The following is a 26,959-nucleotide window of genomic DNA, read 5'->3' as shown; positions in this document are numbered from 1 at the left end:
GAGATCTGATCTATTAGGAATATTTTAAGAGCAGCTATGGATTATTCAGGTTTTTTCCATTCCATTCTGAAGCCAGTTAGAAAGCAGTTGCAGACAATTATTCAGATTCAAGCCTGCTGCATTCAATGCATTAGCCAGTTTATAAATATGTATGTGTGTTTGTACACATGCATGTATGTACGTATGTGAATGTCAAAAAAAGGAGAAAGGAGATAGAGCAGCTGGCAACTACAAAAATAATACTCCTGCTAAAAAAAAACCCACAAACCAAAAACCCACAAAAACACATTAAGGAGACAAATCAACAGTAGTAAACAATGGACAGCAATAGTTTCACCTCAGCATCATTGACTGTGTCCAAACAAATAGCAAAGTAACCATAGGATCAGACATGCCCTGGCAGACCTCAGAAATGCTGAAGACATGCACAAACACACTCATCTAGTTTCCCCATACAGCAAACTATTTCACCTGGAAGAGTAAAGATTTGTTTCAATGTGAATTTAAAAGCAGAAAAGATGTTTGTATTATTCTGCAAGAAAAATTCTGTACTGTTTAACAGATTACATATTTTTGGTTGAAGTTCAAAATTGAATATTCTTCACTACTTTGGTTTGGCTTTATAAATTGTTAAGCATTGTTTATGTACATTTGAGATTAAGATCAGGTAGTACTGTTGGTGGTACCGTGGTAGTTTTGTGAAGCAGCTGTGTTTCAGAAGCAGTTCTGAGTCAGGCAGGAGCTGCTAAAGTATATTTTAGTTTGATTAAACTCACAAATAAAATTTAGAACTGAGGATAGTATAGCAAAAAAAAAAAAAAAAAAAAGTAAAAAGGGGAGAAAGACTATATATGCCTCTTACTACTTTTAATCTGACATGGGTTATATTTAAAGCCAAACTGAGTTGGCAAGCATATAAGCCTGTTCAGAGTGTTGATCCTGAATTGATGGACATATAGTATAGTATATACTACACACATAGTATAGTATATACTATAGTATAATAGTAATATAGTATAATATTATAATAGTAATAATAGCATAATAGTAATATAGTATACATATAGGATAGTATATACTCTCTCTATATATACTATATACATATATATATGGACATACAGTATAGTATAGATGACTACAGTACACAGGTAACAGTACTTGCTTCCTGGAAAAGCTAATCATGTGAATTGTCATACAATTCTTATTTTACAAAGAGGAAAAGGCTCTGTACATATTCTGTCTGTGTTTTCAAACTCTGAAAGCATTAACGAGAGTTAGCCTTAAGATAGAATACAAAACACTTTATTAAAGTCACACAAAATTATATAAAATGAAACAGAACCAAACTCCTGGTTATTGTGATAGCAGAGAGCTGTGAGCAAACTTAACATGCTCAGTATCTTAAGAAGTCTCTCATTTTTTATTGACATATTCTGTTGAGATCCTCTCTGCACCAGAAGTTTACATCACTTCACCCTTTTTTTTCTCTTTTTTATTTGTCAATGTCATTGCCTCTCCTCAGTGCTGTCCCTTGTCCTGCATAGTTAGAAGAAATATAAAAATAAACATAGGCTCACCCAAAATACCCAGTGCTTAAATGTTGGAATGTTGGTAAGAAATTTCTTGTGGTCCTCCCCCCCCCCTTTTTTTTTTTTAGGGAAAAAAGTATCTTTCTTATGTTAAAGAGAAAGTTGAGATAACATGCCAGTTTAAGCCAGCTGCCAGAATCATTAATCTCTTCTTTCACTTGCCAATTTAGATTGTGTAACTGTGGATTTTGTAACATTGTTCCTTAGAAAACAAAGGTCTCAAGAGATTTTTTTTCTTTCCTCTAAAAAATGCAATGTTTTGAATCCTAAATCATCTCCCTCAACTCTAGTCTCTTGCCTCCTATAAACTCATATTAAACAGAGAAGTGTTTTATTGCTCCAACTAGATTAAAATTAACAACTTCGAGAACAACAAAAAAAAAACAAACCAAAACCAAAAAAACCCCACCTCCACCCCCCCACCCCCCCCCAAAAAAAAACCAACCAACCAAACAAAAAAATCTTCTACCTTTGTGCTACCATTTTTCCCCCCCACAACAAAAGCCCAACAAGCAGCATCCAATGTGAAGAATAGGAAATTCTGTTTTGACAAGCCAATCTGCCTTTTTCATGAGGAATTTTATTGTATCCCCCTAACACTAGAATTATTTACAGCTTTCGCATTCATCAACAATGATCAATCAGCTGCGCACATTGATTAGAGCCCGTAAGTGAAGCACAGCACACACTGTGACACAGACTGTTGAATTCAGTAGGTATTGCAAATACAATCTTGCACTTAAATATTTTTGGAAAACAAAAAATTTTTAGAGGACTCATGAACTCATGGAGTTAACAATTAATAAAACCTTCACATATTAGATTGCCATTTCAAGCTCAGCTCATACTATTATTCCAGATCCTTGTACTTACATTATTCAATAGGTGAGTATTTCTTTAGCCCTGTCCTTCAGGAACAAAGTCCCTCATAATAGAGGTAGCAAAATAATATGGCCATAACTAATTTATAGTGTTGTTGGAAGGTGAATTTGAGCACTGAGATTTTCACAGTCTCTATTTTAAACATTAATTTTATCAGGTCCAGTCTAAGGTACATTGGTTGGGAAAAACGAAGAAATTTGCCAGATCACTTCTTGTTGCTTGTACCTTCTGGAAACCTGATGTTATCAGGGATCACAGTTAACAATACCTCTTAAAAGCATTCTTCAAGATTTTCCTTCTTTGGTTGTATGATTTATTTTTTCTTATTCTCATTCTTCTCTAAACCACTAGGCTACAACTAGGGTCCTCTATATGTATGGTTTGGGTTGGATTTTTTTTAATCGCTATGATGTAAGCAATTGCTCTGCTGATGTAACAATGCCATCTTCTATCTGAGGCAGTATCGGATTAGGTGCTAACTTGGCAGACAGAACTTTTCTAATAATGATTAAAAAAAGTATTTAAAAAGCCTCCACAGGAAGTGGAGGTTAGAGGTATCTTTGCTACTTTGTTGTATCATGTACAAAGTATTTGTCAGCCATAGCTCAACCTAGGAACTGGGGTTTATGTGAAGCCCAATGCCGTTATGCACCTTTAAAGGTTATGTCTCTGTTCAAGAGTGTTATTGAGAATAAAATATGAATTGAGATACTGCATTAGAAACAGCTAACCTTGTGGGGTTTTTTGTCTCTGACAATTGTATTCTAACAGGTCACACAGAAAAAACAGCAAGCATTGTTTAGCATGACTCTTCTAATGCATTTTTGATTTGAATGTGCTTTCTCCTGTCATTTTATATTGACAGTTTTAAACAGGTTCAAACTTTGTCTCAAAAATTTGGCTTGAGATAATTCCAATTCCATAGATGCAATCCACTGTAATCTGCATACTTTGCATGAAGACATAGGTTCTCTTTCTCAGCGTTTAATATTTTTAACTTTATTTTAGTGTGTATCATGCCAAGGTATGCCAGCTAAGCTATTATGCAGACACATGGATAGCTCTGTACTAAACTGGGCATACACAATATGAGCATGCATAAAACAATGTCATGTAATTGTGTGTACTGGAAAGTCAGATCCAGTAACATATCCTACAGAAAACTATTTTTCTATCTAAATGTATGAGTTTCAAACATATTAAATAACCCTTGGCAAGCTGAGCTTTAAGAAATAATAAGGTGCCAGTAGACACAGAATACAGTGATAGAATGAATTTCAACAGCAGTGATCCGACACACAAGCTGTTCACCTCAGTGATGTTAGAAACAGCTAAATGCGTCACGTTAAAGCCCAAGCTGTCTCCAGACGTTTCTATTAACACACTTCATCTTCACTGTCTAGTGCAATGGAGGCTTTTTGAGCAATCATTATTACTTAAAGTGGTTATATTATATATGTAGTATAATCATTGTGCACTGACTTTTGTGTTAGAAGTTTTATTATGCTTTTTTTGAGTTATTGATTTCAATCTCAGCCTTGTACTCTGCCTACTCCCATGGTATAGCTCACTTTTATAACTGAAATTCATGCAGGGTCAAGGTCAGTTATCTAACAAAATAAGAAGTAATTTGCCATAAATCTAGAGGAGTTTAATTATATATCTAGACAAAAACCACACAAATGCTTTACCAGATTTCAGGTATATAAAATATTAACCCACACTCTAAGAATATAACCCATCATAGATTAAATTGTATACATGTTCATTTACAAAAACACACTCCAGAAATAACAGGTGAAATGAATCTACAGGTCTGATGGGGAGTATTGTCATATGTTCATCCTATTTTTGTGCTCAAGTCAAACTTGGATTTCAGTTTCTATTAATGGAAAATTATAGCATAAAAAATGCTCTGAAATACTTGAGTATCACAGAATCTGCTAGTATTGTAAATGTTTTGTGGTGCGGTTTCTCCTTAACCCTTCAGGATTGCTCTGAAGAGCATTTTAATTCAGTGTACAAGAGCAAGAGCTCTCCCGTTAACATTCACGAACACAGGATTTCCTAATATCATCAAAAGCCAACAAACTATGAATGGAAGAAATCTAGCCTCTGGGAAGACAGAAATATTCACAGGGGTTTCATATTCTTAGAATCAATTTCAACATAATCCCATGAAAGTTTAGGTTCAACATCTAGGCTGATGAAGCGTCAGACTGAAAAGGCTTTTACATGCATTTTTCAAACATTAAGCAATTATGACTGAACTCCCAATTTATCCCAATATATTTTCTTCATAGAGTGACAGTTATCTTTGTTTAGATGAGTAGAGAAAAATGGGTAGCATTTTCTATAAGGATCAAGTTTAAATGAAGACATGGCAGCCATCGGAATTAATCAAATAATTGCAATAAGTAAGCGTATCACTCTGGATATGCGAATCACCAATATTCATGCATCCAAGCAAACTTAAATAAACCATGCTCCTTTGGTTTAAGAACAGTCTCATGTGTGGAAGAGCTCTTCCCATGCCTTCCAAGGACTACACAAAGGCTTCATGGTGTTTCAGGTCTGGAGTGACCGCTGCCCTAGTTATTTTCTTTGGCATGGAGAAGGTACTTTTACCTCCTCAACAGACTGATGAAGATAGAACCACCTTTCAGGCATCAGTTAAGGAAAGAAGTGGGTGCAGGTTCTCCCATGAAAAGCATTCATTTAAGACAGTGCAGAAGGGATCTAGCATGTTAATAAAGACAAGAAACAAGACAACAAGGCTGAGGAACAAACTGAGCAAGAGTAAAGAGGCAAAACTTTTTTAGTTAGTCACATAATCTCCACATATAAGCACACTGGGGTTTCAGCAGTAGCCTGAGGCAAACCCTATGCTGTGGAGGGGCTGATGGCTGACGGCAGCCTTCCATCAGCTGGCAATGATTACTGCAGGAATGACCTGTATTGTACAAGTTATTACTGGATAGTTCCCAGATGAGTTAATGCAATTGTGACCTAATTAAACCACATCCCTGAAGTTGTTTTTCTATTTGCGTATACATGACAACAGTAATATAATATAATAATCCTTAAAGTAAATCTTAAAATACAACAAGGAAGAAAGCAACGACTGCAGTGGCAAATCAACGTAAAAGACGAAATGCAGAAATGTTATTCACATTTAAGTCACAGTCACTGCAAATGTGAACAATATATGGTGAGGTTCTTAGGAATCAATCTTAACTAAGCAGCTCAGGTAGACAATATGATGAAAAAAAAAAAACCTACTGAACATAATCAGAAACTGATTCACAAGGGAGAGGCATTGGAACTAATTACATGTATACACACACACATAAGCATTTTACTTCAGCTGTAACAGCTCAAGAGGAATATGAATTTTTGAAGACTTCTCAGTGAAACCACCTGCTGGACCTAAACTGGAGGTCAAAACAATGTGCCACATTTAAAGATATTAATTTTATTAACTACATGTTTCTTCTCTTAGTTTTTTGGTTTTTGTTTTTAATCCTGAATTTAATGTTGTAGCATTATGATCAGACTCCAGTCATTTAAACTATACTGTTATCAGGGGGTCTCTTAGCTGTACTGTTATCAGTGCTACTTAGTTGTGTAACTGTATGTGTGTCTTAAACTAATATTTTGCTCTTTTAGCATAAGATGCAACAATATGGCCTCTACATAAACTGCAGAATAAGGTGCATAAATATGAGTTTATATTGCAGAATATTAGATCTCTGAATTGTCCCTTGTCTGTTAAAAGCTCTGATACAATTTGTTCATACTAGCACTGAATGCCATTAAATGCAAACTAATTAAAAAACAATTTATTTTTAAGCAAGCAGCCCAATATCTTGAAAAGAAAATACTCTTACGCAAAAGTTGTACAAATGCTTACAAACTTGCAGTCATTTGGCAAATATTTTCTGAAAATGCCAGTGTCTTTGTCTTTCAGGGAAAGCCAGTTACCCATATGTCAGAAGAGACTTTCTGACATAACTAAACTGCTGGCTAAGTTTCCATTACTACATATTTACAGGCCCTGATATTTTGTCAGAGGCAGGATACTAAACTAGAATTATCCAATCTGTTTAACAATCTGTAAGCTTCTTCTATACACATTTCCTCTGCTCACCAAGTATTTACTTTTTGCTGATCCAACTAATGTATACCTACAGTCTGAAATGTATTACTATGAGCATTTCAAGTCTGTATGCTGGGAGCCACACAGTGAGAAAAGAGACCTAGCAGTAAAGAACCAACAAAGGATGAATGGCCAAAGGGTAGTGAAAGATGGAGTCCAACAACATATTCTTGCCTTTCAGTTAAAAGTTTTTAACTACATACCTTTCTCCATTCTGAGCTTTTCACCACTTTATTTCAATCATTTACTCAATTTTCACTTAACTTTACAGTTCACTTTTGGAAACAATCCAAACTATTGTGTGGAGGGTAGTGAGGCAGGAAGAACATTTACTATTTTAAAGGATTACCAGACTTAGGTGCTACATTTCAAGGTGTTGCTTTTCAGCAGTGCCATTGTACCATACTGTCTGCTATTTCTCTAAGTGTCATCAACTTGTCAGGTCCTAAGCAGGTGTAAAGCGTTGTTCCTCCCCAGGTCTCATGTTCAGTGAAGGCAATGGAAGTCTGCAAAGTGTTGTGTCAGGAGTAGGGCTTTTTGCAGGGAATTTAAAGGTAAACATTTCTCTTCAAAATTAATGTAATTTGTTGCTACAGCAAAGAAAGCAACAGCATATTGCTAAATGGATTATTAAAAGTCCTGAAAACAGAAGAGGTGCCTGGGAGGCTGCACTCAGCAAGTACTTAAAAGCCTAAAAATCACTGGAATGTGCAAGTAATGGGGGCAAATTATAAAATAAACCAAATAAAAATATCCTGACATGGGAAGGTAACTATGCCATACTCAGCTACACACATCCTAAATTCCCCAGTTGATACTTGCGTCAGAAGGCAGAAAGTCCTGTGTTGAACCTTTTATAAAACAAATATATATTCATATAATGCATTGGGATTTACTAACAAACACATTAAACTATCAGTTTTTTTTTTTAAATCCGTGATGTACACAAAGCCATGATGGGGGGCAGTTGTCTATCCAGCTGTCATTAGCCATCGCAGCAGGAAAAACAGGTGAACAGTTTCACCCCAAATCCAGCCACCATTATATGGGACTGTTGTCTTAGTGACCTATGTTATCACTTCAAACAGGGTTACAGTATTTGAACTATTAGAAAGAAAAGGATCTATAGCAATTTTCAGTGCTACTGCACTGAATTTAAAATCCAGGGCTTCATTGTTTGACTGATAGACAGCAGGAAGAACTGAAGATGACTGTGTTTCAGGTCTAAAGCAAACATCTCCAATTCAATTTATGAATGATTCCTGAGGTGTTATTCCAAGAAGAGACAAATCACTGCATGTAGAGAAAAAAAAAGAAAAAGATAATCTTAACTATTTCAGTGGAAGAAAGATCAGTATTACAGTCTGGATTTATTTTCTTCTTGAAAAAAAGATCCTAATCTGGAAGCCTTTCAATGAGATCAGAACCCAACACTGGATAAGGTATTATAAAAAAGTAATAAAGCTACATACTTTTCCTTCATAGCTATTCAGCTGAAGAGAGCTAGCAAAGCAGAGAATTCAGACCTTCACCTTCAGTGAATGCTGTTTCTAGTAATTCTAGTGAGGTTGTTCAGCTGTTATTTCTTCAGTAATGAACTGCAAGAGGAGTAACTATCTCATTTCTGATTATAAGTGGGCAAGACTATATTTCTGCTTCTGTAATTGCTTTTTATCCTACCATGGTAAACAACACATCAGCTATCATATTACTTTTGACAATAACTTTTATGCACTCCTGGTTTCTGTTTGCTGTGGATATTGTGATCAAACTATCTCATTCTAAAATTGTGTTAAGCATAACTGGGAACAATGGTGCTTATAAATTTTTCTTTAAGTAAATGAAAATCAGGAAACAGAGAATGTATTTGTTTGCTTGGTAGAAAGTGTGCTGTAACTCTAAATTTTCAAAGATGCTCAATTTTAATTATAAATTTATTTAAATGTTGTATGCCACTGTGTGAATTAATTATCCAACTATGCATCTTGGGACAGAAGACACGATATAAGATGAAACAAATTTAAAAAAAAAAATAAAAAATGAAATCAGCCACCAAACTGTGGATTCTTAAAATATAGAAGTATAGAAGCATCTCTTTCCCTCCTCCTCTCCCTCTCCTGTTTTACTTCTTTCCTCTCCCCCTAAACCTGTGTTTTTTACTCTCACTTGTCAAGTATTTCACAGTTTCTCAAGTATTTAACAATGAGGATCTAATTGGAAAGTGCCAGGTTCTTTTTTGTTACACTTTATCAATATTGTTCAGGGAATGATGTAATTGTTTGGGGTTTGGTGAAGACATTCCATGTCACTTCAGTGTTAATACCAGGCTGGAGCCTTCCTTGTCTGCCTGTGTAAGCTAGATAAACACAGACCTGTATGCTTTCTTCTCATCTCAGGATACTTACTCAGAGAGATCTTGGAACATATGCCTATTGTGAGCTAAACATTTCACTTTTCATTTTATCCATGTGCCAGAAATCCATTCCTTGGATAAACACTTTACATACTGACACTCTTAAAGTCACTAAACACGATAAATAAAGAGAGAATACATCATTTCAAAACCGATTAAACATTTTCTCATTTGTGACAAATGAACAGCTATACACTGTATGGAGTCCCTGGAGCAGACATTCCATTTTCTTTGTCTTTATTTTGTGTGGAAGATTAACTTTCCATTTCAGCTCCTCTATTGCACAATTGAGCTTTTCTAAAATACACATTGCTGCATTTTCCCAAATCATTATTCATTTTAGAAACATTTTTGTTGTTACTGCTGCAAGAGCTTTCCTTTCAGACTTTTGTATTTTTATAGAGATATCAGCTTTAATATTTTGTGGAAAAAGAAAAAAAGAGGTAGTTTCCCCTGAAAGCTAAAGTAATACTATCATGAGGTAGACCTGAACTTATACATGGGTTGAAGTTATCCACTTCAAAAAGGAAAACCCAAGTGCATTAATCACATTAATTTTGCTCCATCTAACCCATCACATTTCCTTTCACTACTTGCTTGTCTAGTTATCCTATGCATTGCTGTTCTACCTATGATTAACCAAATGTAACTAATCTTTTATTTAGCTTTTTAAGCTCTCATCATTTTCACCCACCCCCTGCCATACAAGTTCCCAAGCATTTTATTTCTAAGCCCAATTAAAGATCTTAATCAAATAAATACACATACCAAAACTATACGATGAGCTGTTTTCAATATTGTAACAAATGCCATTAATCTGGATTGATAATTTCAGGAAAGGTGGAAAGAAGAAAGAAAGAGCTATGTAGCCTAATAGTAATACAGAAATAGTAAAATACAGAAATAGTAAAACAGAACTTCGCACTGTTTTCTTAGCATAATTCCTCATGTGTTCCATAAAAGGTTTTGCATGGGATGTTACTCTTGCTAGATATTCACAGTAAGGAGGAACAACAAAGCTGAATTTTCTTTGACAAACTACTACGGCAAAGGAGCTGCTGTGCTCAGCATAGGGGGACAAGAAAGAATTAGGACAAGTCAGAAGAAGCAGACCAAGCTGAATGAGAATGCAGGGAGCAGTTTGCTTTCTTCCACACATTGTAGATGCTAGATATACCAAGAGGAAGTTTTTGATATGATGTCTCCAGTGCAGTTGGGTTAAAAAATAAGAATGGAGAGTGAATTAGACACCAGAAGATAGTGAAAAGTTGCAAGACTTCTAAATAATATGCAGATTCCCATTGTCCTTAGTTATTAGTCAGTTTTGGACACGTAGGCTAATCCATTTTCCACAGACAAAAGTTTCCTTAAAAGAGCAGTCAGAGATCACAAAAATATCTTTCCTAACTGCAGTTTCTTCTCTCAAAGTTTTGTTGTGAAAAAAAGATTTTTAAGGATAAGACTTCCGTAACTCCACAGTTAAAGAAACCTAAGAAATGTCAGGAATGCCTTTCATAAACTTGAGCAAGAGGTATGACATTAAGCCAAAGAAATACTCCCTTTGTTCCATTTTTTCTGTCATGACCCTGCATCACCAATGTACCACTCAAGGACCTAACGTCTCTTTACAAGTAACATGGAGGTTCTTGTGGCATAGGAACATCCACTCTCCCCTTGGCTTCCTTTCAGGTACTATCTTTGGTACATGGCCAAAGGGAATACAGACAAAATGTTGTTCTATACCATGAAAGACATCAACTGCACTGTGGCATTACAACAGGTAGCAAATTTGGGCATCAGGGCCAAAGCATGGCTAATGAACTATAGTAGAAACTGGAACCTTTCATAGTGGTATATTTTACAGGAATTCTATTGAGGGACTTATCAGACTTGGGCATATATAAAGATTATATTCATTAGCATATATTCAGTGACAGTTGTATCTAGTAGAAAAAGAGAATGTTACTTTTGATGAAAAGAAAACAAATGCAGACTGTCAGTTTCACTAAATCTGGACTAAAAATGGTGCATGTTATGTTTAGGTCTTCTGCTGCGACAGATAAAAATCTGTCCCATTTAAACACTGTTTCTGGAGAACACTGCAAAAATCAGAAGAAACCACAAGTTGTGGAATGCAGTGAAGTTCCCAATTTTGAAAACTCTCCCAACTGCACACATCTGTAATGAAATTTAATGAGGTATTTTGCTTTTTGCCACAAAAGAAATATTTGAAGATCTAACAGCAATTCTACAAAGGAAGTCACATTAAATTATACAAACCTTTAGTATATTAAAAAACAGATTATTTCGAAGCAGACGTTTTATAAGCGCAGAAAGCGGTACCTAATGAATAATAGTTGTATAGGAAATGCTATGTGCGTCTCAAATTATCACAATTCTGCTGTAGTATGAACAGTTTTCTCTCGTTCCAAATAGTATATTCTGAATTTATTCTTATGTAAGGCACATGCATTTTCCAAAAGCCAGAAGTCATGTGCAATATTTCTCTAAAGGTAGTCTGCATGCCTATATTCCTCCAATTTCTTTTTTCCTAATTATCACATTCAAATTGACAAATAAATAAATATCATTTGGATTTTTGAGTGCATTTCTTTCACTATTCAAAAATATAGTAATGCTGTCTGCCAAGACAGCAACATCTACCAAAACATACTTTTCAAAGAAAGGTTTTACTTCATTGTTCTTTCTCACCTTTTATGCGCTTCTGTCAGTGACTTTTCTTCATTTTCTTGGTCTGTTTTAGCTGTAAAAATAAAATCAAAGAATTAACTACAAGGCAAAAGATAATTTTGTTTCAAGGTAGCGTTCCTGGTAAATATTGAATGTAAAAAGTGAATAGAAACCACATAAGTATATACTCATGTGCATCAGTTCTGAAAGAAAAAAAAACCACTGCCAACATCAACAAAACATAAACAAAACTACATGAATTTTTATAGCATATCCCCATTAAAAAAAAAAGACAAAAACCAACCAAAAACCCCAACAAAAAAAAACAACACAACAAAAAAAACTCTAAACAAGTTTTGAAAACCAAAAAAAGATCTCACAGTAATATAAACAACAACCAAGTAATGAAAGCGATTTAAAAACAGGTCTTAAAAAATTATTGTGAAAACTTAACAAATACAGGAACTGATCTATCAAGAAAAGCTGAGTGAAGATCAGGAAAGATTCAGCTTTTCTAAAAATTGTTTGATAGTTACAAATAAACCTCTCTTCCTTCTCCCTGCATTCACCATCTCTCTACACACACATCAGTTAGTGAAGCCTTACAGATACAGTGAGCCCATGTCGAAAACATGACTGCTTTTATATAAAGGAAATTAATATTTGGTGATTGAAGTACAAAACTGTCATTGATCTATTTAACATGTGTTCACTCATATTTTATTTTGTACCTATTTTACTTAGGTGGGTATTCTGATGAACAAAGTCTGTAAGAACATGCATATTAACTTAGGCATCACTGCTTTGTGCATGTGGGCTTAGCTGAGATTTACACTTATATACTCATTCAGGTTGCACAACTTAAATCCCAGTTAAAATTTGCGTACTTCAGCCAAAAGCTTTTTAGTTTGGAACTTGTCCCTGCTTTTCATTCTGCTGGACTACTGGCTTGTTGATTTGCTAGGAGTTTTAGGACTCCCAAAAATCAGTGGGGTTTGGGATATGAAGAGATTCTGAACTGTTCTGGAATCAAGTGTCAGTGGTACAGAATTCATATTGAAATCGAAAAACAGAAGAAAAACCTTAAATCTATTTTTTATTTCACTTTCCCTACATAGTTCTACAACAATAATTAATTAAAATTATTTTTCTACATTTTAGACACACAACCTTTGAAAAAGGAAATCCTGATTTTACACTTGGCAAAAATGAGGAAAACAGTGGAATTACCAGGGATCAAAAATAGCCACTATTTTCTGTTACAATGTTTCAGCCAACAGCACTTTTAAAACCATACACTAACACTAAAATAGATACTCAAAATCTATAGCAAATGGAGTTTCCATATTCTTTCCCCAATAAGAACAAGGATCAGAGCTGCGCCTGGTGCTTCAGATTCTCTATTAGTAGTATTGTAGTCTGCTGAGTAGGGTGAGCAGTGCCTAAATGTTTACAGCAGCAGATATTGTATCTACTAACCATAACGTGAAGACTCAGGCTCCATCAATGTTATACTGAAAGTGAAATAATTCTAGCAAACCACAGAAAACTTAAGGGAGAGCTGGGTAAATGTTCTCAGGGAAATTCAAGAGCACGTGAAGCCTGCCTGATTACAGGTTTCAATACCGACTTGAAACTCAGCCCAGATTCTTCAAAAGGTTTGTGAAGGCTCACAATCTTTTTTGAGTGAACTTCAGCCCAGTGTTGAGTGAATCTCAGCTGACTTAGAATTTTTCTTTGAAAGCCTTGCCTTACTTTGGATATGAAACCAGGTGAAACCTGGCAGCTTTGACAGAATTCCATTAATTTATTCTTTTTCTCTTCATACCTCAATTCTGAAAGTCAAGGTATGACTTATAAATCCATATGGTTTAAGAGAGAAGAAACTGCATGCAAGCTCCCTGGCAGAAGGGAGATCCAATATCTAATTCTGCATTAACACTTTCACTAAGTGTCTGCAGACACAACTTTTAAAATAATTACTTCTGTTCTTGAAAAATGCAATTTTGACCCCTTGCAGTTAAACAATGCTTGGAAATAGAGGCTAGCATGTTCCAGCATAGGACAGTCTTTTAGTACCTACATTATATTCATAGCATATAATTCTTTTTGTAATTTCCCGAATTGATGGGATATAACACCACCTAAGGTGTCTAGTTTTCTGGTTTTGTTTTGATTTTTTTTTTCTTCTTTATTTCAACTGTTCTGCACCTGCTTACAAACATTTACCTACCAACAAGTAGTAAATATTCACAATTTACTTTTGAAAGAGTGCAAGTTTTCTTTCAATTAAAAAGGAAACTTACTATGGTCCAAAGAGGAACACAAAACAAAACAAAACGAACAAAACCACACCCAAAGAAGAAACAACACACCAAAACTTCCGGTATTTGTACTTTTAATCATTTTATAGATCATGGGTATTATACAACAAAAAGAATCCTGAGAATCCCTGAATAATACAGGTGCATTTAATAACATTTTCTTAAAAAGTAATAAGCACATATGCATAAGGCAGCTAATGTAACCCACAGAAAGAGATTTCATCCTGCATCAGATCACCTATTGGCATTAAACGGTCTTGCAAGGGAAGAACTTTCCCTAAAAGAGAATTCCCTTGTAGTCTGTTCCAAATATGTGATGACACTTCTAAATCTTTTGCATGTTATCAGAAGGATATTATTCAAGTATAAATCTGATTTGCAATCCATTTGCTGTCTTATTTTTCTAGACATAAAAAGTTAAAGAACAGTATGAAAACTATTCTGCTTTCACAAGATGACAGGTGGCACCAATGAAAGAAGAAAATATGGTGTGTACACACAGGGATCTATCTCTCTTCAAAGAAAATATTCAGATAACTGCAGTCCACAGTAAACATCTGAAAGCTGTAGACAATGGCTTGTCAAAGACATGCATTGAGATTTATCCAGCAAGGGAAGAAAGCTTCTTGTTATCAAAACCATGGAATTCCTACTATTACCTGGTTACAATGGAATAAGTATTAAACATTGAAGCAGGGGATAAGTAATAAACATTGAAGCAGCTGGAGGTTCCTATAACTTTTGGAACTGACCAGTAATAGGATCACTTGATATTAGTGGTTACTTGCATTTGGCTCTTAATCACCCCATTGATAAAATGCTTTCAACCCATCTTTTCTGTTGGAATAGGGGAGGAAAAAAAAATAAATAAATCAGACTTATGGCAGATTTAGCTGAAGTGTCCCAGAATGAATTAGACTTTATCACTTAATTCAATATAATACATCTTTACTGTCACTTCTTCCTCCAAAACAGTTCATCGTAACTGCAAAGAGAGTACCTGAAGGGCACCGATTTGGCATTTTTCTTTCTTGGCAGCCTGTATCAATTGAGCGCTAAATAGCAGCTGCAAGGTATCCACCTTGGGAGAACAGGCTTCAAAGAAAAGTGGATTTCGTTTTACAAAGAAGAACTCCTTCAACAGGTGAAGTAAAAAGGGGAAAATCCCTAACCACACCACAGCATTCCTACTATAGCAATTGCTGATACAGGAAAACTGGACATTTCCAGGGATACCATGGCAGCTGAGCACATATGAACACTCCATTAAGCCACTAAAACTTCTCTCTACCCTCAATAAGCAGAATTACTTCAGAATGCCTTATTGATTTTCTTTGAAAAACATCAAAAGATGTCTTGCAGTCATCCAGTAGCCATATCTACTGTCATTTATATTCAGAATCTGACAGCTGACCATAGCAGTGACTGTTTGCAGACTTTTCTGACAGATCACTTTCTGCTATCATACCCAGAAATACTAGCCCTTATATTTCATGTATGGCATCAGTAAGCATAGGGAAAACTTAGCTTTATGTCTCTGCCTGCATACACTCAATATATTGTAGGGCTTTATATGCAGCTTTCATAATCCTGAAGCATATATATTTGTAAAATCTACTTGAACCATATAGTTGAAAAACAACCTCAGGTCATATTGAAAAACACTGCCTGATCAAAAATTGGTGCTAGTGAATAGTAGCTGAGACTTTGAAAATATACCCAATATCATCTCTGGCAGACAAAAAAAAAAAAAAGACATACTTTCTTTAAAAGTGTATGGAACATCTGGTGGTTCCTTTGTAATTGCTTACCCAGATCCATGAAGATCTGAGGGACATGAGGTGCCTGACAAAGGTCATGAGGGTACTGGATGAACCACCACCATGAGTAAGGGCAGATAATTACACTGGTATTATTAGGGCCTAAGGTTCAAGTTTACAAGATTTCTGCCAATGCTCCTAAGAGAATTCCTCCATTCTCTTTGGTAGTATGTGTATTTTCAAATGCCCCAGAAGACACCAAAATAATACTTACAGCTATTCTTACAGTTATTTGGCAATCAGCTTACTATTCAATACTGTGGTTTTAAATACCTTGAAATACAAAAGCAGAATAAGCAAATCACTAGGATCAGCAGAAAGCTCTTGAGAAACCCCCTTTTATACTTCTGAATGTGCTTCGCCCCAGTTTTGGGATTTTGCTGTTCTTTGTTCTCTTCGCATGTTTTATTTAATAAGACTAACGTGACTGGGAACATGAGTAGCAATGGGAAGAAATAAGTAGCCATTTTAGGTGGAAACTATCAAAAAGGAAGTGGGTTTTGAGGAATATTTTAAAGAAAAGTTAGATGGTCATTAATATTTAAATGATGACAGCAGCTCATGTTTAGTGATTTGTAAAAGAAAAATAATAAATTAAAAGCATTAAAACTTAAGCTTAAAATTGAATAAGCAATAACAGCAGGAACTTCATTTAAAAAAAGACTCAAAGCGAACAATTTAGTAAGAATGAGTAACCTTTATGTGCAAATGTACTGGGTAAAAGTAGTCACAAAACAAGTTGACCCTTCTGTTTCAATTCAGAAATCAATCCAAGTAGACCTTGCAGATCTACTCAAGCAGGATTCAAATGTACTCTCAGAGGTTTTGTTCCACCAGAAAGTTTTGCTATTTTAGCTTGTGGTATGATCCTGACCCAGAGATTACTGTCTGTAGTCACATCTGGCCTCAAACCCTGTTGAAAGTTAAGCTATTTCTGCTGAACCAGTTTCAAAGGGCTATGAGTAAGAAGATGCACGAAACTGCCTTCTTCTGATCTCCTGATCTCTCTTAAGGGAATATCACATCTTCTCAGGTAATTGAATACAGGAATACATCTGAGTAATCTCAGATGGAAGGCAACAAGAATCCTTTCATCTGCTTGTCTATGTCCTGAATCTTCAAGCTATTTTCTTCTTTCTTAAAGTGTTAACTAGTATTTGTTTATAATTAGCTATGAATGTGCTTTCCAATATCTTTCAAGTGGAGCCAGTTGGCTTTTTTTTGTTTTGGTTTGGGGTTGCTTTGGTTTTTTTGACAGATACAGTGCCTTTTCAATGAGTCATTCAAGCACGTTGCTATAGTTTTAGGAAGTTTTATATACACTTGTAAACACTTGGAACAAAGGTCCAAGTACATTTGGATGGTTTATTATCAGGTACTTTCATGCTAAGAAAGTAGGATTTCTTTGGGGAATCCTAGAAAGAGTCTTACATCCTTCTGTATTTCCTATGACAAAGTCATAGAAGGCTGTAAGCATGAAGAATACCCACTCACTCTCCCTCATTTTCTAATATTTTCATACCTACAAGAAAAAGAACAATTTAAATACTTCATTCTGGCCCCAATCTATTGAAGATAACTGGGGATAGAGCATCTAATACGCTGGACATTTTCCTAATTATGTTATTCCATTTTTTAAACACCTATGGTAAGTTAAACACATAAAAATCTGTACTGACTCCAACCAACTGCACTTTCACAATGACTTTACACTCTCAAACAACAGAAACAACTCAAATTATATGCTAGTTCTATAGATTATGATCAGGATCTATGGAACCACAGCTTAAACTCTCAGTGAATACAGGAGCACTGAAAGTTGATCTTTGTTGAAAGCTAAAAAATAAAATAATTAACCACAAACTCTGTAAAAGGAGACTGACTTCAAATTAATAACTACATTAATTAATAACAACAAAAAAATCTCCGGGCAAGTCCTATCTCATACATGTTGTGTTTCAAGATGTGAACTCTCCCCAGTGTTTGCTGTTTACTGGTTTTTAATACGTCTTAGGCAGTAGTCTGGTAAGAAGATGGGATGTTTTTTGCCTCAGTCTTCACCCGAAAGTGCTCCAGCCACAATGGCCAAGTCACAGAAGGCAAAGGCAGGGACTGAGAATGAAGAACCACCCACTGCAGGAGAAAATCAGGTTTGAGACCAAGGGAGCTGAAGGTGTAGAAATCCATGGGGTCTGAAGAGATGCATCCGCAAGTCTTCAGGGAACTGGTGGATGAAGTTTCTCTAAATTAGAGAGGCATGGATTTGACAGATGGACCGCTCAGTGAATAAGGAATTGGTTAGATGGTCACAGTCAGAGATTTGTGATGAACAGCTCCACGTCCAAGCGGAGATCAGCAATTAGTGTTGTTCCTCAGGCACCAGTATCAGGACCAGTGCCATTTAACATCTTGGTTGGTGACATGGACAGTAGGATTGAGAGCACATTCAGCAAGTCTGCTGATGGCACCAAGCTGTGGTGCAGTCTACATGCTGAAGGGAAGGGATACCACTCAGAGGGACCTGGACATGCTTGAGAGGTGGGCCAATGGATCAGGTAATCTCAAGCACAAATATAGGCTGCGCAGAGAATGGATTGAGAGCAGCCCTGAGGAGAAGGACTTGGGGGTGTTGGTTGATAAGAAGCTCAACATGACCTGTCACTTTCCACTCGCAGCCCACAAAGCCAGTTGTCTCCTGGGTTTCATCAAGAGGAGTGTGACCAGCAGGTCAAAGGAGGTGATTTTCCCCCTCTACTCGGCTCTTATGAGACCCTACCTGGAATACTGCATCCAGCTCTGGCACTCCCAGCACAAGAGGGAGGTGGACCTGTTTGAGCAAATCCACAGGAGTGCCATGAAGATGATGCAAGGGCTGGAGAACCTCTCCTATGAAGACAGGCTGAGAGCTAGGGTTGCTCAGTCTGGAGAAGAGAAAGCATCAGGGAGACCTTACAGCAGCCTTTCGGCACAAAGGGGGCGTACAAGAAGCTGGAGAGGGACTTTTCACAAGGGCACATAGGGATAAAACAAGAGGTAACAGCCTGAAACTGAAAGAGGGGAGATTTAGATTAGATATTAAGAAGAAATTCTTTACTATGAGAGTTGTGAGGCACTGGAACAGGTTGCCCAGAAAACTTGTGGATGACCCATTTCTGAATACGCATTTATTCAGAACATTTTAAGGTGGATGCCTTGTATCATGCTATTGTGACCACTTGTGCACTGATCTGTCCTCAAGGGGTGCCGAAATACTTTTTTTACTTTACCACTCCTGTGTGGTCTGCAAATCATATTAATGCCTGCAAAAATGATTAAATAAGGTCCTGTGCCAAAGGCACAAGAAGCTGCCAGCTGCAGTCAAAAGGTTTGGCCTTTCATGGACTTCGAAGTGAAGTGCAGCTAATTCAGTGAAGCCTGTTTAGTGCTACAAATACAACACAATCTGAATTAGGATTTTTATGTAATAATGCACACTGGTGGAGGTGCTGACATCTGAGGTAGGGACAAGTTTATACGATACTGACATTAAACTATTTATTAGCATTAAGATGTCATTGTGAGATTAAAAAAATACTTTCAGCACTCAACAAGTTTTAAAATGTCTTTCAATAATCCAGCAAAAAGAACGCTAACATAAAAAGGTAAACAATCATGGAATTGTTTAAGTGGGAATTCCAGCATCTTTTGTTCTAGTGACTTTATGTTGCTCACCTTTTATAACCCTCCAACTTTTTTTAATAAAATGAAAAACAAATAAATTAAAAAAAATCTTAGTAATGAGAATGTTTTTGCTGTTACAATAATAATATTTAAAATGAGTGTCTCCACATAAGTTTATCAACAACCAACCCCTTAAAGTTCTGTGCATTTTTTAAAGAAAATGAAAAACATTTATTCATACATATATATATATTCCTAATGGTGTTTTAAGTCATATTTTCCTCAAATTATTTTTAGAAAAAATATGAAGTGGCACTATGCTTTCCCTTATATTAATCATATTATAAAAACAACATTTCAAGAAAATGGAATCTGTAAAATCAATCATTCTGGGTTAGAAAAAGCCAAAATTAAGATTACCCTAGCAGCATTCATTTCGCAATCATCTACAGTATTTCTGGAGCCAGGAACTGAGCCCAGCCATCCAAGATTCAGTCTGATACTTTAGGCTCATTCACAATCCATCATTTGACGATGCACAGCCTTTTGCTGCTTGACCTAAAAGAAAATGTCACGGCCAACTTTCTGGTTGCAGCTACAACGATAAACACAACACACTTTGTGATTTATACATTCATTTACTAACAGTTTGGAAACTGGATTCCTGAATGCTCCTCCTGGCAAGAGAGGGAGATGGTTCCACACAGTTCACCCAAAAGGATAAATTTAGCATCTTTATAGTGCAAGATCAAGAGAATCTGGGTCTGTATTTTTGGGTCCAGGAGAATGAAACCTGGGGCTGGCATTCACTAACAAGAGCAGAACTGCAGAATTTTGTAAAATAAGACTTGAAAGAGCCAAAGGTTGTATGGTTACCTTGTACCCCTAGACTTACAATCATACTGGAATTATTCCCAATGTTTTTAAATGAACTAGCTAACCACCACAAAATTATGTTTTTACTTCTACAAACAATGCATTCTAGTCCTTAAATTTCCTACACCATAAAGCTGTTTCTAAAGTCTGAAACCGATCAGGTTGGTTTGGCCTCTGAATATGATATCAAATCACTTGCTCAGATTTGAAGTCTGTGACATTTGCACAATTTATAGAATCTCAGTGGAAAAGCTATGATTCCAATATATTGCCTCTTCCCAGTTCCCAAACCAGATTTAGTTTTCTGAGGGAGTGATGGTTGCTGCCTCCTATCATAAGTTTCCTGCCTTATCAGGCTGACAGGACTGCACATCCTGACTGGAGTCCCAACAGCAAACACCCAAAGACGGCTTTTCACTGAAGAGTTAACTACAGTTAAGACGAAGGGACTGAGGCTCATTTGAGGTTTATGCACACACGATTCTTTCAACATGAGCTGGCTATCCTATCAAATGGGGACAAGGTTAGAGGATTACTAACTGCTAATGAAAATCCTGTACAAAATGCATGATGATTAGCGCCCTCAGTATTTCCTAACCATCCCATGTGTGAGACATTTCCCCCAGGAAAAGAAATTATTTCTGAAGCTTTCTAAACTGGTGAATGTGATCTCTGATGTCTTTGTGTCCCTATCTACCCACAACCACATATGGAACAAGGGAGACAAGGCTCCCAAATAGTGCACTTCTTCACAATTTATCTTATTCAAATTGTGATAACTTGCAGGGAATAACTCAAGGAACAGGAAACTTCAGGGAATAGATACCTTATATCAGGGAGTACTTTTTAAATTCCTGCAGTTCAGTCTGAATAACCTTTCTTTGGAAAAGGACTATTATTCAGGTTTCATGCTTATATTTATATCACTCAAATTTTGGAAACACTTAAAGAAATGGTTAGAAATATGTAACAAACAAAATTATACAATTTTTAAAGCCTTGTATTCTATGAAAATTTTTCTCTCATCTCCTTGTTTGAAGTAGCTCTTTTTTCAAAAAAAACTGTGGTTATGGAGAATTTCAGGAAAAAAAAAGTCTTAATATTTGTGAAAATAAAGGAACCACATTATCTACTTTGTGATTGATGATTTGCAGTATATGTTCCCAAAAAGAGAATGGAAAACATGGGTGAACAGAGATGATTGTGTTGGAGGTTTTGAGGCAAATAAACCCTCAGAAATCAAATGCGTAGGATCAAGCATGCTTGCAAATATCTGCTAAGCTAGTGTAGGTAGTTTGAGTCAAGTTTAACGATCATTTTAATAATGACCCTGAAGTCCATCAGAAAAAGGACTGACATTCTTCCACTAATTTGCATATTTTAATGAATTATTTCACCTACTGGCTAGGCTGGCAAGGCAAATGCTAAACAGCCTCAGTCATATATATCACTAGCATTTTCATCTCAAACATTACAGCTGAGCAAATTCTTGCCTCTTCCTCTTCTTTATCGCTCAAATAAAATTCTCCTTACAAGCTAGTAATGTAGAAGCTTTTTGCTGTCTTTGATGAATCAACTAAAAGTGTTAATGTTAAAAAAGGGGTTTTATTTATACATCAATAGTAACAAACAACTGAACTAGTTACAGTAATTTAATTCAAAGTTATACAACTGCGCCAGACAGTAACTATTCTTATAAAGCAGTGCCTTTCTCACCCCTTGCCAAGGATATTTAATTAGACGTCCAAGTTTTCTTGCCTATGGGAAAACAGTTTTCCATTTTAGCTGCTAGCAACAAGTAGAAGTGAATATGGTGCAAATAACTAGCTGCTTTTAACTTCTGGGTTACTTTATGGGCACAAGTTATCTACTCTGAAAAGGCATCGTATAAACATGCCAAATTATTCAACCTTATGAAAAATGCTTTTCATTTGAATTATAAGTTAAAACTTTCTGACTTTAGAGAAACTAGAACCTGAAGAGATAAAAAACTCAAAGCTTGATTTTTCTTTGCTCAAAGCATATGTTATATAAACACAAATCCCCAAAAGGTGCCAAGAATTGTCCCTTTGTTTTTCTAAATGATCATGTGTGCAGTCTAGCTGAAAAGACTCATCGATTATGTCTACATAAACAACAAAAGCCCTTAGAAAAAATATCTAGATCAAAAGCCTGTCAAACACTGAACAGGAAAGAGAAATCCTGCTTTAAACATGGCCTCTTTCAAGTCTGAATTCAATCCCATGAAGTAAAAACAAAGGATTTCATAATGAAAGGTATTTAAAATTACTTTATTTTTGGAACTTAACCAGGGATTCTTTTCTCCTATATGTTAACCTTTTGTCTTTCTTACACTGGGAAAGAATTCTGCAAAATGGGCCTTACAGTTTTAAATAAATGTAGAAATTGTTCAGTCACAGTCCACTGGGCTCACAATACACATTACCAATTATTTTCAGTAAAATGCAACAGTGATATTTTGCATGACATTGTGGGTTTCTCCTTTTGTCAACTACCTGACAATATCCACTGTTAAAAAGGGAACACAGTAAAGTTCTTAATAGCTGAGATGCATTTCTTTTGTTTTTCCCTCTTTTTTCTCACTTTTCCTAAAGTACAGGCACATAATCAAGAAAGGAAATCCCATCTCCTTAAAAAACAGAACAAATTACTCTATAGTTTATATGTAATTATGCTTTGGAAGTTATAGTCAGAATCAGGAAGCAATCTAAAGTGTAGATTCAGATACTTCTAAAAGTATGTTTTCTAAAAGAAGTGAAAGACATTTAGCAGATGAAGTCTGATGAAATATAATCCTCATGTATTTCCTGCTGTTATTAAGGTTAATATGCAAGCATATACCCATGATTTTCAGTATACCTAGTGATCTCTGATTGATTTGTAATTTGTGATTGTCTCCTATCTCTCTATATAAATAATACTATAAACCCAACTTAAAACATTTGCTACATGTTTAATCATGCCACTACTGTAACATTAATATGTCATGTACATAATCATAATCTAGTTTTAAATTACATCATACCTACTACTGTTGGTGACAACAACCAGTTTACTAGGTTTGGTTAATAGACATTTGTCTTAGAAAACATCAATTCATATTTGATGGCTCAAAATGGTTGTTTTGCTCAATTTAGTCATTGTAATTGAGAGTCCTGTAGCATGGATAGGTATATACTATAACATATGTACTTCACTTCCTATAACATTTGGATAGATGGTCATGGGTATTCTAACCAAGAGATCAATGCATATCTGACTGGCCTCTCAAACATAATGTACATTTAGTTAATCATGATTTCTATACTCGATAGCTTATTATCACAGCTCTAGGCTAACAAACAGCTCCATTAAATCAGCACTAGATATTAATTTTTCACATAACTTACCTGTTCAGGAGACAACAGGTGTGTCTTATTATAATATGCAATATCAAAGCAGAAGGAGCAACAAAGTGGTCAAGAAAATTAAAACTACATTGGTGTGCACAGGAATCCATTGTCACTCTGATGCACTGGATTTTGACTTGTATCAAAAAGTGATAAATGTAAGGTATACTCCTTCAGAGTAGCATTGCAGGAGATTCTCTGATATTCCACTAGTCAAAAATTAAAGTTATCCATACCTCCTATAGTCTTGCACAAGAAGGGTCTATTAAAGCATTAAAAGCATAGTCTCATTTTTAAAGTGTTTTCCTACTAGCAATCAGGCTGTTAGTTCATCATGGGTATTTCTAATCTATTTTCTCTTGCAGTGTTTTCCACTAATCGCATCCAAATATTTCATATGGATTTGCCTTATATCTGGAAAACCTTTAACTACTTCTGCTATGCTTACTCCATATTTTTGGCACATAAAAAAGAATCATCTCTTTGGAAAGAAGTTAATGAAACAGATCCAGCTTCAATAATTTTTCAAGGAACAAAGGTTGTAAAATTGTTTTCTAATGGAATGCTGAACTTATCAGAAGATCAGGCACTCAAGCCAATAGCATTTGTCTTTGCTGTCATGCAAAACAAAGTGACTCACCTACACTACAACAGAATCATTTTGCAAATCTTTTAGAACCGTGTGGCATCTGATTAAACTAATCCACATCTTTCTATAATGCCAAAATAAACAGTCCCTTTCCCACAATGTATAAACATTGTTCCCATAACTTTCCTTTGAAATGTCATGAAAAGGTTAAGTTACGTTTCATTATTTACCTTGACTAATGAATTGCTCCATGCTGTCTTTGAAAGGCTGGAGGTGCTCTTCTAGTGATAGCTGATAAACTTTTGCTGCTTCTGTCTCACATACTGAAATTGAAGTAATAGATTAGTTTAGGATGACACATCATAGTATGGATCTGCATACTCAAATAAAAGACACAACTTCATGCACAGCCAGTGAAACTCTTGGAATACGTGCCTCAAATGCACTGCTTCAAGTACAAACGCTATGATAATATGTTCAGGAATAGTTACATTCCCAGTCAAATATTTTTGACCAAAATATACAGATAACTTACAGCCAGTGTTTAGTTTAAGTTAGTAGTAACAAAAATTAACAGAAGTATTCAATTGTGTTGAAGGAGAAAGACAAATTTAAGGACCTTAAATATACAGGAACTAAATTATAAATTCAGATCCCAGGCTGTGTTGATATATCTAGCCCCAGGTATCAGTAACTGAATCAAACCAAAAGTTCAGTTGAAAAAGCTGAACCACATAGTAGGAGGGACCTTAATTTAGTGAATAAGGCCAGATGAGGGCATGACACCTGATAAAACTGCAGATGTAGCGAAGTTCCTTGCATTGTTCAAAAGTAAAAACACAAAATTATTAAAGTGAAAGATTATAAGAGTACAGTTATCATGGCTTGAGCTCAGTGACAGATCTTGTAGGACAACTTTGTTCTTACTGCACTAGAGACCAGGAGAGAAAAGCTGGAGCCAGAAGCAGACCTGACAGAGATTATTCACTGGTGAGGTAGTACCATTGTGCTTCCACAACTATTCAAGCTAATTTAGTTTGGGGCAAAAAACAGACCTGATGCTACTACTTTAGGAGAATGTTAAGTTCTCGTTTCTGCTATAGAAGAAATCTTTCTAGGCTGTGGTAACTTCCCATCATTCAATGGAAATGAATCCTGCTTGATTCTGCCTCAAAATTTCCACAAGTGCGCACACACACACACAAAAAAAAAAAAATCCAAATTTTCCTTGTCTACTCTTCAGAGCTTCTTTCAGAAAAACAAGATTATTATTATGTCTTTAAATACAGGTTACTAGTTAGGCATTTAATAAAAGATTTTTAAACAGTAAAATGTACTACCTTAATTATCTCCTTTAAATATAAATTATGAATTGAATTGCATAAATTAAAATATCTACAGATGAGAATTATACTCTGCTTTTGAAAACTGGAAATAACAGGTATTAGCCTTTCATATACCACCATTATCTGCTCTAAAAATGTGGTTCTGTAATATTTTAGATCAGTGTCACCTTGTTCATCAAGCACAAATTTATAATCTGTCTCTAGTTTACAGCAAGAAACCAGTAACATATCCAAAAGGGCATGATACAGCAATTAAGGACAACATAGTTAAAGACAAAGATCCACAGGTTCATTAATTTTGGCAAATGCTGGTCTGCCAACCCACTACAGATCTCTACCTAGTCATTCAAGCTACAACAACAAGAAACTGAAAGTATATTATGGTAGTCACATCACTGCTATATAAATTGATTCACTTTTACTCTACTATTTGTCTGGCCTGCTATACCTGGGGCAAATCTTTGAAGAATGCAGCTTTAGATATCATAGAGACTGGTTAATAATTTTTCTCATAGTTGTGAATATATTAATGACAATTAGAGATAACAATTTTAAAAATGCACATCTACTGAAAAGCAAACTGTCTCAAATAACTGGTAACACCACACAAGTACACTAAAGCCAGGGTGACAGTAATCATTTAAATTTCCTTTTATTATCATTTTTTTAAGCTTAGAGCAAAATAGAAATAAATAACAGAAGATTTTTAGAAGAAAAAAATAGCATATTTTAACAAACAGGTAACCCTGTTTCTGAAGCAATACTAAAAAAAAAAAAATAAATCAGAAAATGAGCAATAAATGGGAAGAAACCCCACAAATAGTCACGTGAGAAGCCTGTAATTTTTAAACAAATGTTCATCAACATATCTGAAATAAGGGAGGGGATTCAAATGACCATGAGTTTTACTTAGCGTGTATGATATAAATTCTATTATTCTTTTCTATTATTGAGAAATAAGGGGCAGAACATACAATAACATTTCGTATCACTGAAATTCCATACCTTTCTCCAGAATACGGATTACATTCTTCACAGTAGTACAACATCATACTCTAATTTATGTCTGCAGCTCACAATGAACTCCTGATCTCTCAGCTGATTTGAGATACATATAGATCTTAAGATATATACCCACCAAAAATCTTAGCCTACACCCACGCCAACAGCCTGAAGCAGTCCCTTTTCAAAATCTATAAG

General features: G+C 35.5%; 1 protein-coding gene across 2 annotated transcripts in view; it reads right to left on the bottom strand.

Annotated features, from left to right (window-relative positions):
- FMN2 (formin 2) overlaps nucleotides 1-26,959 on the bottom strand; it is a 158,677-nt gene that overhangs the window by 21,205 nt on the left and 110,513 nt on the right. For both annotated transcript variants that reach the window (XM_057414483.1, XM_057414484.1), the window contains 2 exons: nucleotides 24,644-24,736; nucleotides 11,756-11,807 (listed from right to left, as the gene is read on the bottom strand). In XM_057414483.1, coding sequence (XP_057270466.1) covers nucleotides 11,756-11,807; nucleotides 24,644-24,736 — 145 coding nt within the window. The remainder of the gene's footprint in view (nucleotides 1-11,755; nucleotides 11,808-24,643; nucleotides 24,737-26,959) is intronic.

The sequence above is a fragment of the Pezoporus wallicus genome, unplaced genomic scaffold (genome assembly GCF_028554395.1).
Source record: "Pezoporus wallicus isolate ANWC-B61680 ecotype Strahan unplaced genomic scaffold, APGP_CSIRO_Pwel_v1 contig_8042, whole genome shotgun sequence".
Lineage (NCBI taxonomy): Eukaryota > Metazoa > Chordata > Aves > Psittaciformes > Psittacidae > Pezoporus > Pezoporus wallicus.
This window is presented reverse-complemented; position numbering and strand designations above follow the sequence as displayed.